Source organism: Dermacentor andersoni, chromosome 7 (assembly GCF_023375885.2).
Source record: "Dermacentor andersoni chromosome 7, qqDerAnde1_hic_scaffold, whole genome shotgun sequence".
NCBI lineage: Eukaryota > Metazoa > Arthropoda > Arachnida > Ixodida > Ixodidae > Dermacentor > Dermacentor andersoni.
The window spans coordinates 168,196,816-168,215,799 of NC_092820.1; the positions used below are offsets into that span (position 1 = coordinate 168,196,816).

General features: G+C 46.2%; 1 protein-coding gene across 2 annotated transcripts in view; it reads left to right on the top strand.

Moving 5' to 3' along the window:
• The window catches only part of Acf (ATP-dependent chromatin assembly factor large subunit), a 66,095-nt gene that overhangs the window by 45,568 nt on the left and 1,543 nt on the right, over positions 1–18,984 (top strand). For both annotated transcript variants that reach the window (XM_050180219.3, XM_050180221.3), the window contains 6 exons: positions 1,909–2,084; positions 6,361–6,557; positions 10,380–10,460; positions 10,540–10,650; positions 15,692–15,825; positions 17,772–18,668. In XM_050180219.3, the coding sequence (XP_050036176.1) occupies positions 1,909–2,084; positions 6,361–6,557; positions 10,380–10,460; positions 10,540–10,650; positions 15,692–15,825; positions 17,772–18,194 (1,122 nt within the window). In that variant the 3' untranslated portion in view covers positions 18,195–18,668. The remainder of the gene's footprint in view (positions 1–1,908; positions 2,085–6,360; positions 6,558–10,379; positions 10,461–10,539; positions 10,651–15,691; positions 15,826–17,771; positions 18,669–18,984) is intronic.

Sequence of the window (18,984 nt, forward strand, 5' to 3'; positions counted from 1 at the left end):
GCACTATGGGGCAGCTTGCATGGGCTGCAATGTGGCATATTAGAGTTAAGGGAATGTGTGCAGGCCTTCTGTCATTTTGTTGCTGAACATGAGGTTGCAGATTCAATTTTCTGTTGCATTTGGCCATAGTCGATTTGGTGTGGAATGCGAGAATGCTTGCACACTTATTACATGCATCTGTCAAACCTCCCAAATTCTATTGAATGTATTAATTTGGGCTCTTTCTTTATGATTTCATTAATGTAGTTTTACAAAACATACATTAGGTTCATGAGAAAGCTTTGCTCATTAGTCTTCAAACCTTTCATTGGTGAAAGCACACTGCCTTACTTTAAGGGGTCCTGAAATGCCCCTCGAGCTTGTTGAAAAAACATAGTCCGCAGATAGCATACGCTAGTATGAACATAGCCAAATTTTGTAGTCGTGCAGGGTGTGTGTAGTTCGCAAGCAGAATGCAGTCACCTTTTTCTCAAATGCTCTTTTCAATGGAAGGCTGCTCTTCACTCTTTTCTGTACACTTCATTTCGTAATATAGCAGATTCCCATACATGGCTGCTATTGACCAATAGTTTACATAAATCAAGAAGTGTGTTTGGGTCAATGTCCTTCCTACTGTTACTTTGCATATTTGTTGTCGCAGTTTGATAAGCAGGCTGAAGTAAGCAAAACTCTCATGTCGAATTTTGATGATGATTATCGTATTTGCTCAAATCTAGGCCGGCCCCGATTCTAAGCAGACCCCTGAATGTCCGAAGCCAGAAAAAATGTAAAATATGTACCTCGAATGTAGGCCGAACAAAAAAAAGTGAGGAAAGCGTTCATAAAATGAAAACGGCATTTATTTAATATGAACATGCCGGGCTCATCTTACGTTATCGCTGCTAGCCCACGCCACACGTGCACTTAGGGATGCTTGTGTCCCCAAGCGCATACGATGCGGCACGGCTCGCACGTATTGAAACGGTGCGCGATCTTGGTAAACAGCTTTTCTCTGTTGTCGCACGCTTATCTTCCTTGTCGCTGTCATTTCCTCGTTGTGGCATATGTTTAAGCGTCACCCGTTGACCCCTCCAACTGTGAACGTTTTTCTCAATGGTGCCCAAGTCCCACCCGGCTTGAACGTTTGACAATGCCTCTGCAGCTACCACAACTTTTCGTTTGAAAGCGGCACTATAGCGGCATCAACTGTTTAGTGCCATTATGATAAGGCCATGCTGTGGGTCACACTACACGCATAGAGGTACCGCACACCGATACGACACAGGTCAAAATAGCAACGTCGCTATGTTTTGCTCATGTCCATAAAGTTTCCTGTAATTATTGTAGGAAACTGTATGCTTCAGTCTGCTTCAGTTGGCTACTAGTGTGGCTAATAGCGGCTGCAATACGGACTTTTGTAGATGGCGCTAGCTATGCATCATATTTATCATGTTCAATTACAAACTGGCATGTTCTTCAAAATCCTTGAATCTAAGCTGACCCTAGAGTTTGGTATACAATTATTTGGAAAAGCTATTGGCCTAGATTCGAATAGATACGGTACGTACTTTCGGAAGAAGCCAACTATCATCTGCTCACGCTTGGTCGTGGCCTCCACGTAGGAGGTACTAGAAAAGACACCGGGAAATTCACTGCGATCTAAAACCATTGTTGTATGTCAGCCTTTGCTGTTCCAAGCTTGTTTCTGCTTGTATGCTCCTGCTGAAAGCAAATTGTATGCATGTATCCCTCGAAATGTGTGGGCTCGAGGCAAGCTTTTAAAAATTCACGCTGTTCCCTCCTGACCCCTCAGTGCCATGAGATTTTTACACAAGTTCACAGATTTGCAGGCATGTTTTTAGCCGTTGTGCGCATTCAAGAACGCCAGGTGGTCAAGGTACGAGTGAATGTGTCTCCTTGTCTGTGCAGGTGATTCCCAAGGGCGACTGGTACTGCATTGCCTGTCGCCCCAAGGAGAAGCCGGCCTCCCCTGCCAAGCGCAAGTACATTGAGGAAGAAGAGGACGACGACCAGGACGAGGAAGACGATGAGGAAGAAGATGAGGATGAGGAAGAAGAGGCCAATGCCGCTGAGAATGAGAGCGAGTGAGGAACAGATCCACTCTATTCGTCAAACTGTAGCAATGAATCTTGTGGTTTATTGATCAAAAAAGCATTGACATCTTGTGCTCATTTGGTGCTGCTGCTAAATGGCACCTTGAAGCTGTTTGCGATTTCAAGGCTTGCAGTGGCCTGAGGAGCAGAGTTACTTCTTTAGCAGATGCCATAACTGATTCCTTTTTAGCCAATTCAGTGCTGTTCTAATGAGCTTTCAAGACTGGTGCTTGGCTCATTGTGATTTTGTGAATAGCAATTGTATTTGTTTCGAGTGCATTGAAAATTATTGTTGCTAGACCCAAACTGAATAATTGGCGACAGATACTTTACTTCATTTCTTATGTAGCAGGGCAGTGCCACAGAAACTGTGCAAATAGTGTCAACACAGAAATGTACCATTTCTTAGTGAACTGGCCTTTCTTGTAGAATGTATTCAACAGAATAAGTTCTTGATATATTAGAATATAAGTTAGTGTTACGTCAAATAGCATATTATTTGTATGCCTTCTTGATATAAAGCATAACTTATGGATTTAATGTTACGTCAAATAACTGTTGATTCAGCAAACTAAAGTTGACAATTTGATTCGTCATATAGAAATTTTGTTAAATTAAAATTTGACCCTTTTATGCTAGTAAGTACAACCGCCAATAAATTTTTCTTATGCACAAGGGGCACAAAATTTTCTGAATTATCAAGCATCCTGAAAAATCAAGTTTGAGTGAGGAAAAAAAAATTGAATTTGAGAGTTGGCAGCCAAAGATGGTTTCATGCCGTGCCAACAATAGCGTCACATCGGCAACACTGAGCTAAGCCAGCCACGCTTTTGTGTCCGTCCACTTCGCTGCCTGTAGTGGGGAGCGAATGGTTCTCGCTTCGTGTCTCCGAAACTTGAGATAACACACCCTCCAGCACTAAACGCATGGAAAGACAGCTCATGATGCTGCACTGTCTCCGCTCATCCGGTATTTGCACACGCAGCAGATTCCATCTAAGATAGGCGCGTGTTCTGCGTATGCCTTGCTGACAGCTATGCTCAACCATAGCTGCACTAGAAAAGCAAAGCGCCAACTTGACCCCCCTGTCTCTTCGTGCACGCTTGGAAAGAAGGTGCTCATCAAGCCAGCATTTTTCTTTGATCAGCCTCGCACACCTTCACTCGCTCCTAAAGCATACAGCATGTGGGGCGCGATAGGATCTTATAGCACTTGTGGAACATCACGCTGTTCCGCTTCGGTGGTCGCTCTCTGCGTGGCATGTGGTATGAAAGGGGCGTTCGCAAGCAGCCGAATGTAATTCAACCATTTGAACATCTGCATCCACAGAAGTTTTCACTCTTGTCTCGGTTTTACTTCGGGACGACAGTAAAACTTCATTATATTGAAATTGTGTATAAACAAACTTTGTTATATTGAAATTTAATTATTTGTGTGCCTTCAGCTTCCAGTATGTGATACACTGATTTGGTCTTATATGCAGGCAGGGTGCTTTGGAAGCTGGGTGATGAGTGCGGTTGTACTACTGTGTCACCCCGCTTGCTGTTCGGTATTTAGTAGGTTCAGATATGTCCCATATCTTTTGTTACAATTTACAATTGCTTCATATGGTTTAACCACAATGTACGAAATCGGCACCTGCCTACCGTATCTACTCGAATCTAAGCTGGCCCCCGAATGTTCGAAGTCAGAAAAAAGTGTAAAAACTTACCTCGAATGTAAGCCAAACAAAAGATTGAGGACAGCATTCACAAAATGAAAACTGTATTTATTTAATATGAATATGCCGAGCTCACTCTACGTAGTCATTGCTGCTAGCCTCGTATGCTTGTGGACTTGCGCAAGCTCACGTCTGCGTGCCCACGCGTGCGCAAACAGTGCGGCACGGCTCACACGCATCGAAACACAGCGCGACCTTGGTGAACAGCTCCTCTCTGTTATCACGTGCTTATCTTCCTTATCGTTCTCATCTCCTTGTTGCGGCACATGCAAAAGGTGTCTTCTGTTGCCCCCTCCAACAACGTTCAAGCCGGGCGGGACTTCAGCATCGATGGTGTCATTTTTGTCATGTTTGGTGTCATTACGGTAACGCCACGCCGCACACCGATAAAACATAGGTCAATATGGCAACGTCGCTCGTAGGCGTGGCTAGTAGCAGCTGCGATACTGACTTTTTTACAAACTGCCACATTTTTTCAAAATCCTCGAATCTAAGCCGACCTTAGTTTGGTACAGTCAAACCCGGCTATATCGAACTCGCAAAAAAACTCCTATCAGTTCGATATAGAGCATAATTCGATATAAGCCTGCTAAATAATTGGATGTCATAAAAGCACATCCCATTTATAAAATCACTTTATTGACGAAACTAGCTTAGTTTCGCATAAATTAGTCCTGCATTTTCTTCTGCTTGGGCAATTTCGCTGCCTGCGACGCACGCACTTCCCCACGTTGTCTAAGGAGTCCGAGCAGCTGAGGCCGCAACCTTCCGCATTCGCGCAGAAGCACCGGACTAATGCGAGTGCACCAATCACTTCGGAGGATGTGGGCAAAGGACTGTAGTTGCTTTCCTCAACGTGCCTACTTTCATTTCTGCTCGGTACGATGTCGGCGATGTAGTCTTCGTTTCGGGATCTACCGTCGTCTCGACACCATCATCTGCACTCACAAACTCGTCCACCGTTGATTCGAATGTCCCGGAAATTTTGACAGCTCGCTCCAAACTTCGGCAACACCGGCAACGGCTTCGTAGCATTCATCAGAATTTACAGTCATCACCGAGCACGCGGAAACCGGCACGTATGAAGAACGCCTCGTACACGGCCGTGCGTACGCGTCGGGCTCCATGGGCACCGGGTTGCGAGCCTGGTCACTTTAGCCCTAATCGTGCTGAGAGTGCTCCTCGGAATCTTGCACGCTGCGGGGATATCGCGTTCGACGCGATTTATGATTTCGATCTTCACGACGAAAGGCGAATTCTGCCGCTTCATCACGGCAACACTGCGGGAGAAGGCCCACAAGGCGCAAACACGATAAACCAGAGAAGCAGCCAGATAACTCGCACTTTCGCCATCTTGCACGAAGAGCGCACAAGAGCCTCTGATTGGCTGTCTGAGCAAGCGCTGTAGGCGGGCCAGGATCATTTTATGCTGGGGAGTGTCGATAGATAGTGATCTAAAGAAAGAAAGGACGCTTGATTCTGCAACCCGTGAGGGAGCACGGCGAAGCGTCGTCAGGGGAGAGGGAGGGGGAAGTGAAAGATGATAGAGAAAGAGGGAGGATAATAGACTTCACTATGCGCGACAGGGGGAGCGTCGACAGCTCGCCCGAACAGCCCGAGGCAGCGCGGTCACGGTAGGGAGAGCGGTTGGATGGAGCCGCGCCGCCGGGTTTCGCCGCTACCGCGAGGGAAAGCAAACTTCTTGGGGCACTTTTCCGCCGCTTGACGTTCGATATATCGGGAGTCACTGCAATATTTGTTCGATGTAGGCGTAATTTTTGCTATATATACTCATTGTAACTATACCGTGACCAGAAATTGTTCGATATATATAGAATAATTCGATGTAAACGGGTTCGATATAGTCGGGTTCGACTGTATATTATTACCCGAAAAAAGAAAAAAACTATCGGCCTAGATTTGAATAAATATGGTAATTCTGTAGCGCATTCCGTGTTCTTGCCATCATGTACCGCAAATTGCTTTTTTGTAATGTACACAGAAAGCATGATAAGTTGCTTTATCCGCATCACGTTGCCAGCTATGCATAAATTAGAGTGAAGAAATGCACTGGGTCAGTATGGATGATTTTCTGGCTCTGCAGCAGCACTTGTGTCAAAAGTACGATGGCAGTAGTTTTTCTTCTCCCCCCCCCCTCGTTCGCTTTGGTTTATTTACGCTTGAGACAAGTTTCTGTTTGGTGTTTAAAAATTACCTATTTATTGCTGCATGCTGCGTCTCTGTTACGGGGCACGTAATCTTGATTTTAAAGAAGCTCTTGCACACCACATGGGCAACCTTCATGAGGAATGTAGTGGTTTCCTTGATGAGCTTCCTGCAACAAGGATTTTTACTCATTACGTAATAAGCTGCATATTTAAACTGAGACCTACCATCTCTGCTGTGAACAAGGAACTGAAATGTCAGCTAACTTTTTACTTGGTCTGGGACTGCAGTCATTTAAGATACTCTAACTGATCAGACAAGTCTTTACCAACGAGTTTTATAGAATGCTTTATCTCAACTTGCTTCTGTGTTTGTCCGCAGAGCTGAATCCTCGTCTGATGGCAACGATGATTCGTGCGACGCTTGCGGCAAGGGCGGCACACTTATCTGCTGCGATTCCTGCCCGCTGGCCTACCACCTAGAATGCACACGACCGCCATTGCGCAGGCTACCACGGGGAACGTGGAACTGCCACAAGTGCACGGTCGCAAAACAGCGTTCATCTGGAGGAGCAAGGGGTGTGTGCGCTTGTTTCCTTGTGTGGTCTACCTGAGCACCGCACGAATCTTTCATTTTGCAGTGCCTTGTTAGATGGTTCATGTTGAACTGTCGACTACCTTTGGGAGCGTGCCCATGCTTGTATACTTGGATTGAAATGCAGATTACAGAATGGTTCAATTTAGGGGTGTCCGAGTACTTGAATATCACCAAATCGAATGTCTGTTATAGTCACACCTTGATATAACGAAGGTTGTTCTCGTAGTTAAAAGCTTCGTTAAATTGCAAATTCTGTTAATTTAAGGTTTAAAGATTCAGCAGTGCGAGCCTCACTAGCGGTGAGATGTCGGAAAGACTGCCAGTGCCCGACCGTTTCCACTCCGTACAGTGCGCACAGTTGCCACTGTGTTATCGGCTGCCTTCTGCCGGACCCGCCCTGCTAACATCGAAACGGTTCGCCTGCAGACCCACCTCAGCGAGCTCAGCACAGCCTCGCCACTTTGCTGCCAGTGGTCGCGGCCGTCGTGGCTCTTTCATTCGTATCACCCAAACTGGTGCCGGGGAGCGTTCTGGACATTGAAACTGTTGCTCACAGTACACAGCGTGCTTCGGTCAGGGAATTGTACTAATTCGTATCACCCAGAAATTCCTACTAGCCATATCGTACCACTGAGGTTTCACTGTATTGAGGTTTAATAAATATTTGGTGTAGAGACTCGCACAGTGCCACATGCCACGCAAGCGAGTGTTTCATTTTGTTTCAGTCCAAAAAGAGTGCCAAGTACACCTGCGTAGCCATCTTTGTTGCAGCAAGCCCTCCCCGACGTTGCGCAATCTTGCCATTACCTTCCAGATCTCGGATTCTTTGACATGCGGCAAATCGCACCGCACCTGACACTGAAACAGTGTAGACGGTGCCTGCTTTTTACTGTCGGAGCTGGCTCTCCTTCGTGTTTACTGTCCTTCGCATTCCAAATGCCACGCACCGTAGTCAACGATAGCTCCCTCTCATGTGCCAGTGCCAACACCTTTGTGTGACGTTCGATAGGAGGAATGGCGTCAAATTTTTCTTCTATGCTGAGCACCTAGTTTTTGTCCGAGCTTCAGCATGGTGAGAGTCCTGGCATGAAGTCGAAATGATGTTGATGTTAATGTGGCTTCACCCTTCCAAACGCACTCTACATTTGCACTTGAAGGCCGTTCAGATCTCCGACGCTTGTTCTGCCGGGCCAACCTACAGTCAATAATATGCAACATAAACTGGAAACGCTGTGTTAAGGGGGGACACGGGTTGTGGCGACCAAAAATCGCGAAAAAAACTCTATTTTTTTTCTTGCATTTTTGGAATGTACAGCTATTATTGCATCTATATTGTTAATTTCATACCGATAACATCAGTATTTTAGCCGCAGTGACGCCTTATACGACATGTACTAGCTGAATTTCAGGCGGAACTTGCGCTGAAACGGCATATTTTCCGAAACGCGCGCCTGCTCTTCCACGTGTGCTAGCGCGGACATCTTGGTCTCATTTGAAAGAGCCGACTTTTCCCTTCAAATTCCCGCCAGAACGGGCCCCATTCAGCCATTGGCCACTTATAAAATGCGCGGCAAAGAAAGGTACTAGAACGCCCTCCTATTCGTCACTCGGTGCACGTGACTTGAGCTTGCCTCCCGATTGGCGGAACTGCATGGCCATCGTCTGCTCCGCGCTTGGAGCCGCGCACTGAGATGCGCCATCTTGCCCCAGTGTCAACGCGATATCTGAAACGGAACGCAAATTTCGAACGCGGCACAAGTTTGGTGCGCAAAAAGTGGGACGGACACTCATCGAAAACTTCAAAAAACGCTGCTCAACACTGCAAAACGCTCAGGACGCCACAACCTCAGCGACCGATGCCGAAATCGTCGATGCAGCAACGGCAGGCCTAACGACCGCATCGGCTGCTGCGGATACTGTGACAAGTCCGCCAGCCGTTGACCCTTCGACCCAGCGCTCGCGTACGGCAAGATACGATCTACCGGCAACCCTCCAAGCGGGAGGAGGAGGAAGCGAAAGCCAAAGCAAAGCTATCGGAGTTGTCTTCCGCTCCAGCGACGGAGAGGAAACGCGAGTGTGGGTGACAGCACCGACGATGCACTTCGCCCGCCTGATGGGACTACGTTTACGATTGTGGATTTGAGTGCCGTGAACACATTATTAACATTTGCGAACTGCAACATCTGCAGTGGTGCCTTATAAATCGTCCGAGACGAGCGGGAATATGGACTCGCTGTGAAGCTGCGTTTTATGTGCGCAAATTGTGGAGAGATTGCGTCGGTGTGGAGCTCGCCGCGCGTTCACAGTGCTGAACGAATGAAACCCTTTGCTGTGAACGTTTTGGCTACGCGTGCCATGCAGGCAGCGGAGAACCGACAGACCGCGCTCAATGACGTTTGTCTCGTTGATGGGCATCAGCCGTCGGGCTCTTCACACGAAAACGTGCCAGAGCTACGTGCAGACGAAGTTGACGCCAGCGGCCGATCGCGCGTCGCGTAATCTGACGAGCGACTGCGCGCGGTCGGTTCGCGAACTTTACGCCGAACTGAACGTGGGTCATACTGGGAACATCGCTGTGTGCAAGGGCAAGGGCCTCAAAGGACATAATGAAAGAACTATGTCTAAATCCGAGCGATCAAAGTCGCACCCTCATGGCCGAGAAATATAGGCGTCAAATGACAGCATCAGCCAAGAAATGCAAAGCATCACAAAATTTGCGCCAGTCCCTCAAAAAGCGGCACACCGGAGCTGGGAGTCAGCAGGACTACATGCCTGGTGCCTACTGAGCTGTTACAGCTGTAAATTTGTAAATAAAGTAGGGTTTTGCACGTTTTCTCACTTTTCTCAAAACATGTTTTTGGGTCACTTCACTAGACTGTCGAAGTGATATCTCATGATCTAGAACAGCTAGAGCACTAATTCTTTCTTTAGCAGAAAGCCTAATCTACGTATTACAAAGTGCTGAGAGCAGAATATCAAATTTGTGCGTATGTATATTTCCATTTTATGAATTTTCTTTTGGTGTGGTAGCCTTAGGTCAAGGAAAGAATTTTGATCACCTGCAGAATGGCTAATTAAAATTTCATTTGAAAACTTTTTGCAGCATTGCAGTTATTGCACATTATAGTATCTAGCTATGCAATAATATTCAATTTCTGCTCAGCAGTTTTTTTTCCATTGTCTCCGGAAACAATCGAGTGGCAGCACCGTCAATCTCCTGAACTAATGAACCTACAAGAAAGATTATTGCATATTTGAAATCAGCACGAAAAACTAAGTAAGCTTGTATATTTTCATCAGATTTGGCCATAAGATGCAGGTAATAATCTCCACAACCCATGTCCCCCCTTAACCGATACTTATGCAATAAGCTAGTACGGTTTATGTGGATGCAAAACGCATTATGTCCAATGGCCGCTGAGTCGGAGATTTGACCTTACTACTTTTAAAACAAAACTATTGTTTAAGTGGGTAGGGTTTAACAAGGTTTTACTGTATCTTGATTTTCTCTGCACCTAAGCAACTTATGGCTTGCAATATTCTTGTTATGCAGTGCTACAAGACTCCTGAGTACGTGCAGTACTGTGTTTTCTCGCCCAAGTTTTTCACAATTTTGGGGAAAATATTCACACATTCAATTCAATATTCGGCATTCTTGATTCGGTTCGAAATCTGCTACTATTCAGTATTCATACACCCCTAGTCAAATTTAGTTAGGAGCCCTCTACTACGACGTCTTTCATAGCCTGTGCATCGCTTTGGGACTAAAGTCTTGTCAATGCATCAATCAATCTCTCCCCCAGGAAAGGGCACCAGAACGCGGTCACAAAGTGCTGCTGCAGAATCGAAGCGCTACATTGAGAGGCGGCAGCAAAAGGAACAGAGTGAGTGTTAACAATTTGTGCAACTGACTATCCTTGCATAGGCCACTTACAGGAAGCCATGCGCTTCTCTTTCCTGCAGGCAAAAAGCAGCCCCAGTCTTCTGCACCTTCTGACCCATACCGTCCGCCCCGAATAAGCTTTAAACGCTCCAGGGTCAGCTGGGAGGATTCGTCTTCTGTCAGCGAGGAAGGTAAGGCTAGGCTCTCGAGGTCTGGTGGTGACTTGGTATCTTCAAGTGGCTTCGGCATACTTGTGTTGGTCTATGAAAAGCTTGAGAGTAGTTGTAAGTTTTTTACAATTGTGCTTGGTGCATTTGCGGCAACATTACTTTGATCAAAGCATGGGGATGCTAGACAAATGATGTGTTATACTTCTGCTGATATTTGGCGATCAATTGGCTTCGTTCTTGTTGGTGTCAGTCTTTAGTTGTGCTGTGCTTGTTGCCTTAGTAATATTCACCCACACATATATTCTTGCAAGCACATGTTGGACATGGTTTTTTGTCACTATGGCACATAAATTGGACACCGATAATCTGGACATGCAAGGTTTATTCGGACAGCTTCGCGGGACCACCAATTGCCCCATAGACTTAATGTGTAAAGGCTACCAATATTTTGGACAGCCGCTTGCTCTACATTCGATTATCCGAACTCCGTCTGGGGTTGGAGCATACACCGAATCTGCCGCAATTATCTCCTCTGGCAGCCTTGACAAGACATCAAGAATGGCCTTGGAGATTACATATCTTACAGATTACGGTAATCCCCGAGGCCTAGGCTCGGTTGCAGCAGTGCGCCTCAGAGATTTAACTGCAAATGCCAATCTTGGAGGTTTTGCCTAATTGTGCAGTCGCATCAACGTCACGATTGTCACATCTTTATTACGGCAGCACCGTGCATGGCCCGGTCTTCTTTGTTTAATTTGCCTTCCGGACAGCGTGCTGCCATTCTGTGCTTGTCTTCCCGAGGGCGCTTTGCTAGAAGTCTTTCTCATGAAGTTATCGACAGTCCATGTCAAATGGCACCAACAATGCCCTCGGCGTCCGATTTTGAATGAGTCTTGAGTCGGACTCTGAATGAGCCCGACTTCACAACAGAAGAGCCTGAACTGCTGCCTGCCACAACGCGCTCAAATGCGGACATCATTGATGACCTGCTAGGCTGCTGTGTGCAGATTCTTGCTGCCATTACGTTTGAAGACATTGCAGACGTCGACAGCGCAGTGTCATGTGCCGAACTGAACGGTGATGAAACAATTGAGCAAGTTCTCCCACCATCAAAGAGCAACGCTAACTCGAATGATGATGATGTGCCATGTGCTCTAGAGCACTTCACATGTGGTTCTGACTCAAGCCTTTGCAGTCCTTTGCAGACAACACAAAACTGGCAGAAATACAGTTGGACTTCGTTGCACATCGACCACTTCTTTCTTGCACAGGGGCCTTAAAACATATATACGTATAATGTAATTTTCTTTCTTTTTTTTTTTTTTTTTTTAATACATTCTTTTTTTTTTTTTTTTTTTTTTCCCGGACATTTGATATTTCAGCCTTATTTACGTTCCCCGTGGAGTTTGAATTGTCGGTCGTCGACTGTATTTGTGATTGCCAGTGATTGTTTAAATTCCATCACATTTGGAGATATCTAAAAACATGTTTGTAGCAGTGAGCAGTATATTGGTACCGTAAAAACCGGAATATAGGTCGAACTTTTTTTCAAAAACCCATCGCAAAAAGTCGACCCTCGACTTATATACCGGACATTGGCGGAAAAACTACGGAAGTCTTGCAACAATGGGCGGATAAAGTAAACAGCTGCCTTCGCCATCGCCATCAGCAGCATGGCGGCGTGGCGAGATCTTGGCATTAATTCAAGCCAAGATAGCAAAAGTTGGAGTACAGTGGATGTTAGAGATACGGAAAAAAGACAGAAATGCCTCTAAGAAATTTTGGGAACACATAAGGCAACAGAGTAAGAAGACAGAGGTGGTTCAGCACTCACTGACCACACCAGAAGGAACAAAGGTAGAGGGAGAGGAAGCTCAGGAATATATTAGGTTAACAATAGAGGCAACATTTGCAGAGCCAGTGGGTAGCGAAATGGAGAACAATGACAACAGCAGGACAGAATTAGAGGAGGAGTACAGAAGGATGACAAGTAAGGAATGGGACAAAATTGAACACAAGGTCCCCGTGGGAACAGCGACAGGACCTGATGGCATACCTATAAAATTGATAAGCATATTAGGCCAGAAAAGTAAATTAAAATTACGACAACTTATTAAACAAATAGTAGTAGGGGGAGATGTTCCACAGGACTGGAAATCAAGCAGAATGATATTAGTTTACAAAGGTAAGGGAAGCAAGGACAACATTAAATCCTACAGGCCAATAACTATCACATCAGTCATATACAGAGTAGCAATGCAGATGGTGAAAAAGAGAATGGAGGAATGGGCAGAACGTGAAGAGATCTTGGGAGAACTGCAGAATGGATTTAGAAGGAACAGACGGCTAGATGATAATTTATTTGTTATAACACAGTGCATAGAGATAGCGACAGCCAGGCAGAAACCGCTATGGATAGCTTTTTTAGACATTAGAGGAGCCTATGATAATGTAAACCCAGAAAAGTTATGGAGCCAGTTGAGGGAATATGGTCTAGATAGAAAGATGATTGAGTTCCTACAACAAGTTTATACAGATAATGAGGTAGAGATAACATGGGAGGGGGAAACTACAAAGCCAGCTAAAATAAGAAGAGGTCTCAGGCAGGGCTGTCCATTGTCGCCTCTGCTTTTTATGATTTACATGAGCCAAATGGAAAAGAGACTAGAACAGAGCACAATAGGAACTGACCTAAGCTATATGCTGGAAGGGCAGAAGGTAGCTCAAGTACTAGCCGGACTGATGTATGCAGATGATATTGTACTGCTTGCTGACACCCGAGTAGAGCTACAGGAACTAATGAACATATGTGGAGAGGAGGGAGAAAAATTGGGACTGCAATTCAGTAGAGAGAAGTCTGGGATAATAGTATACAATGAAGAAAGGGGGGAACCATTGGAAATACAAAGCACTAAGATTGATCATGTTGAAAAATACAAGTATTTGGGCATATGGCTAAACGAGGGCAAAAAGTACTTGGAAGAACAGGAAAAAATTATGATTGAAAAAGCGAAAAGGAACTCAGCTGTAATGAAACATAAGGCACTTTGGAACTATAATAGGTACGAGGTGGTTAGGGGCGTATGGAAAGGGGTTATGGTACCTGGCCTCACATTCGGAAATTCAGTACTGTGCATGAAATCGGAAGTTCAGGCATGCATGGAAACGAGACAGAGAAGTGTAGGCAGGTTGGCCTTAGGAGCACACGGGAACACCCCTAATGAGGGAGTGCAGGGGGACATGGGATGGACGTCATTCGAAGGTAGAGAGGCAATAAGTAAACTAAAATTTGAACAGAGACTCCCAGCACTGGAGGAAAAAAGGTGGGCAGGAAAAGTGTACAAATATCTGTACATGAAAAGTTTGAACACAAAGTGGACACTCAGAACGAGGAAGCTGAGGAATAGATACCTACAGCCGAGGGAGGGGGTCCAACGTGGTTCTAGTGTGGGAAAGGAGGTGAAGGAGACGGAAAGAAAAATGTGGGAAGAAAGAATGCTCGGAAAGCCAGCGCTATCAATGTATAGGTCACAAAAACAGGAGATTAAGAGAGAGCTCTTATTTGATAACTCGCGGGGCAGCTCACTATTATTCGAAGCTAGGACGGGGGTTTTGAGAACGAAAACATACAGGGCTAAATTTGAAGACGTGGACCTTCGGTGCACAGCATGCGGAACCGAAATGGAGACCACTGAGCATATAGTGCTGAGATGCACAGACCTTCGCCCAACCCTGGCAGAGGGAACAGTGGCAGATATGGAAGGGGCATTAGGTTTTCCCGGGGAACGAGGGCAAATAGACGAGAAAAGAGTGGCAGTAACGAAGGGGAGGCTAGAGGATTGGTGGAGGAAGTCAAGGGATAGATAACACCATAAATCGGGGAGATAATGTTTCCTCTACTGTGTTAGATAGTTATTTTGGGGGGAGGAGGGGAGTGAAAACTAGGTTAAGGAAAAGAGGATATAAAGAAAGGGGAAAAAGAATAATAATAAAATAGGAAGGGGAGAAAAAGGCTAGGTGGCGCCAGCCGCCGCCCGTTACAAAGGGTATAGCCACCATCCATCCATCCATCCATCCATCCATCCGACGCTGTGGCACCTGTGACACCGGCATTTTGCGTTTCCATTGTCGCAAAGTTATATTAATTAAAGGCTGCACTTTCATTTTGCTTCAAAATGAGCGGGAGCGGAAGCCGACGTCAATTCACCGTCGCCTTCAAGAAAAAGGCGATTGAGTACGCGGAAGCCCACGGCAACCTGGCGGCACAGCGCGAACTTGAAGTATCCGAAAAGAGCATTCGGTAGTGGCGGAGGCAAAAGCAACGTATTACAACTTGCAGCAACCAAAAGAAAGCGTCATTTCGTGCCGGATCGCAGTGGACTGCAGAACTGGAAGGGAAGGTTGCGGAGTCCGTCCGCGAGCTGCGTGTAAGATCGCTGCCTGTGACTGCCGAATGCATCCGTTTGAAAGCGGTAGAGATCGCACGCGCCTATGGACTGGGCAGCGAGAAGCACTCGGCATCCGACTCTGATCAAAGGCGTTGCTCTGATTCGGAGTAGCGCTTGCGCACTTCGTGCCCTTCTGTGTACTGTACACCCGACTAACTTTTAACAGTATCGCGCAACCATCGACCCGCGTGTTTGTCAGCACCTTATCACGGCACGGAGCGGCGAAATAGCGTAAGTAAGGGCATGTGTACACATGCGCGTATCTCGTTTGTTTCGCTGCTCAGCGCCATTAATAAGGTGTTGACAAGCACGCGTGTCGATGATCGCGCGAAACCGCTAAAAACTTGGCCGGGTGCAGATGCGAGCAGCATTTAAATAAATACTGTCACCATTGTGCAACCCCCCGAGTCGCATTTGTTTCAAGGTAAGGGTGTCATGTCTTTCGGTACTTTTGCCATTGAAAAGGATATTTTTTTTTTTTCATTTTGAGGATTCGTTAGTTGGGGGATCGACCTATATTCCGGTCCGACCTATAGTCCGGTTTTTACGGTACTCAGTGCAAGCTTCACGTGAAACCTAGTTGTGCAAACATTGATCGCTCTTTATTATGACAGGTGTTACATCACGGGCTTCATCACGGCGCTCCAGCCAAGATCTCCCACTTGATTTCAAAGCCTGTGATGAGATTCTACAGTCACTTGTCCATGACCACAATTCGTGGCCTTTCCACTGTGCAGTCAGCCGTCGGGTGAGTGGGTAAACACGTTTCCTGTGAGAATGGGTGAGGTTAAACTGCAAAAAGTGAAGATGTTGATTTAAATGGTGCTTATGAGATAGCCATTCAGCCATCTCAATCCTTGCCAGATACAGTAGACGTCTGTTAATTGAACTCCGATTGAATCAATTTTTGGTTAGTTTTATCCTGACTGAAGGTCCTGGCCAGTGCCCATACATTTCAGTGGACCCAAACTTTTGTTACTTGGACCCCGAAATTTGCCTTGCTGTATATATAAAGCTTGACTGGTCACCAACACACGTCTGACCACAGTGGTGACTCCATTAGCAGCATTGTCTGTTCTGGATGCACCAAAGCTAGCAGTTACAAGTGGCACTGTAGGATGAACTAGCGAAGTGGTCCATCCCGTTCGTAATTTTGGCAGAACCATTTGGTAAATGCGGAACATCAAACAGGCTATGCACTGATGCAATGTTGCGGTTCTTCATAGACGGCAATAAAGTGCTGTCTGAGAATGATGCTGATGGGCATTAAGTATTGTCAGGAACAAAAGTGCCCAGGACGCATGAGCATTGGCTGAATTGCATCGCTGCACTATCTGCCATGATCAGCCACGTGTTTGATCATCTGCGTTTGAGACCGCCGGAAAGCGCATGTGTGGCCCCTCTCTGTAATTAGGCATATAATCTTTCTAGCTGGTCTGCAACATCTTATTTTTTCTTGCTAAAACATCTGATGCACGTTCCTTTGTTTGTGACTCTAATGCCATTTCTGTATTAGTCGGGGCAAATACTGTACTACAAAAATAATGAGCAGTGCTTTTTGATGTTTTTTTTTTTTTTTTTTCTGTCTCGTTTAAATTGACCCGCTGGATAATTAAACCACTTGTCACCGGTCCCATCAGGGTTGAATTAAAGGGGCCCTGAACCACTTTTTATCGAAGTGGAGAAAGGCATTTGAAGTGAAAATGGGCTATTTCAGAAATAATTTGCTGCAAGAAGTACTTCAGTGTGTTCAGCAGCAGCAAAGTTATTGGCAATCAAACGCGGCCGCCGCTGTGCTCCCGTTCCTTCTTCAATGCCCTGCACTGCGAAAGCTACAGCTCAGTGGGGCGTGCCCACAACGCTCCGCCTTTGAAGTATCACCATGGCTGGCAGTTAAAATTTCATTTTGGATGTTAACATAGACACCACGACTACCACCTTTGGTGCCTACAACGCGCTAAACATAAGCCGAATGTGGTTGTCCTCAGTGAGCCGCAGCCTGCTTAGCCAACGGACTCGAGGTGGCACCCCGCGGTGGCCGAAGTATTTACGCCATGTAGCCAACCGCAGCTTGATGTCAGCCATCGGCCAATAGCAGCCGTCTAAGGGAATGACGAAATAAAGCGTCCACAAGAGAGTGCGGACAGGGCCTTCTATTGAAAGGAGAGCGCTTGAAAGAAAGGTGACCTCGCGATCCGCTTGCGAGCTCCACGCACCGTGTACAACAGCAAAACTCCGCTGAGATGTTCGCAGCACCATATGCCACCTGCAGACTGTGTTATTTCACCAAGCACTGAGGGGTAGTTTAGGGCCCCTTTAACGCAAGTTCACTGTATTAGGTAATCCAGAAACATTGTTGTGTGCCATTCTCAGATGGAATGCATTTGTGCTAACACTAAACCAGCACTCATTAGTTGTCTTCAATCTGTATGCCTTGTTTCAAGCTTGTAGTCGCACACGTTTCATCATTGTTCAAGGTCCCGACAGAAAACAGATGCCTTTGTGTTTTGTCTCTAGGCAAGCATGCATGATTCAGACTTTACAAGCTACAAAAGGATGCCTCCATTTCTCTCTCTCTTTCTATTCTTATTTCTTCCCCGGTCTTTTTCATCTCATTCTTTATGATGCACCCACATGTTTTACGGAAATTGTCTTCGAGAGCCTGTATTCCTAACACCCCACCTTCTTTTGCAGGATGTTCCTGACTACTATGATGTCATCCGGCGGCCCATGGACCTGGGCAAGATTCGGGGCAAACTGAGTGGCATGGAGTACCGCACCACCAAGGAGTTTGTGGCCGACATCTACCTCATCTTCCAGAACTGCAGCGTGTACAACAGGCCCGGATCGCTGGAGCACTCATCTGGTGTCTCCCTTCTGGGCACCTTCGAGCGTCTCCTGTCGCACCACGGGCTCGGAGAGTTTCCACATGCTCCGTGCTTCGAGGATGAAGCAACTGGCAGCAAGCGGACGTCCAAGCGAGTGTCCAAGAGGCATTGCTGCGACAGCGACAGTGAAGACCACGGTACGGTAAAGCGTGCGCTGGCGAGCCCTACCAAGGACGCTGCCACATCGTCGTGGTCGACCAGGAGCAATGGCAAGCGCCGTACACACTGACTCGAGTGCTTGCATCGTTTCCCGTCTCCTTGAAGACATCATCCCTCCCTGCCACTTCCTCACTTCAGTTCGCACATTACCATCATGTACAGTGTCCCTTGCCTCTTCTTTTTTTTTTCTTCCCTTTTTAATTAGAAAAAGAAAATGAAATTTTTCCATCTTTGATAGGGGCGCGAAAGCCATCTAGAGCTGCCATTGGCTCCCACGGATGTTTTGAGAAAATTTTCGCTGCATTTTGTCTGGAGTGAGATTGACGATACTTAAAAAAATGGTACGGACGTGGGTACAGAAGGCTCCCAAGGCCCCAAAAGATGTTCAGCACTGACCATCTACTGGTATTGGTGAACGGTGTGTTGTGCCGCATCTGCCTGTCGGTGCCGAACTGTTGCTGACCCCTTCTCTCCGGTGATTTGAAAGCATGCGTGTGGACCGGCTCGACCTTTCTTCTTTTCTGCTCCGTAAAATGGCTCACAGGTGCTTTTTTTTTTTTCCTTTCTTTCTCATTCTTTTTTTTTTTTTTTTTTTTTTTTCGCATACTCGTCTGTTGCTAATATGATTCTGGCTCTGGGCAAGTTAAATGTTTACCATCAGGATTGAAAGCAACAAGACAGGTCACTTTGTCACTATCATAGGTATACATAACACATTCTCTTTTTTTTTTTTTTTTTTCCCTTATCATGTATACTTTATATAGCAGCATTCTTGTGCGATTTCAACGCCTTAGCTTTATGTAATGTTTTCACCACTGTCTTAATTTCCAAGTGTACGCATGATCTTCCCAAAGTGTTTG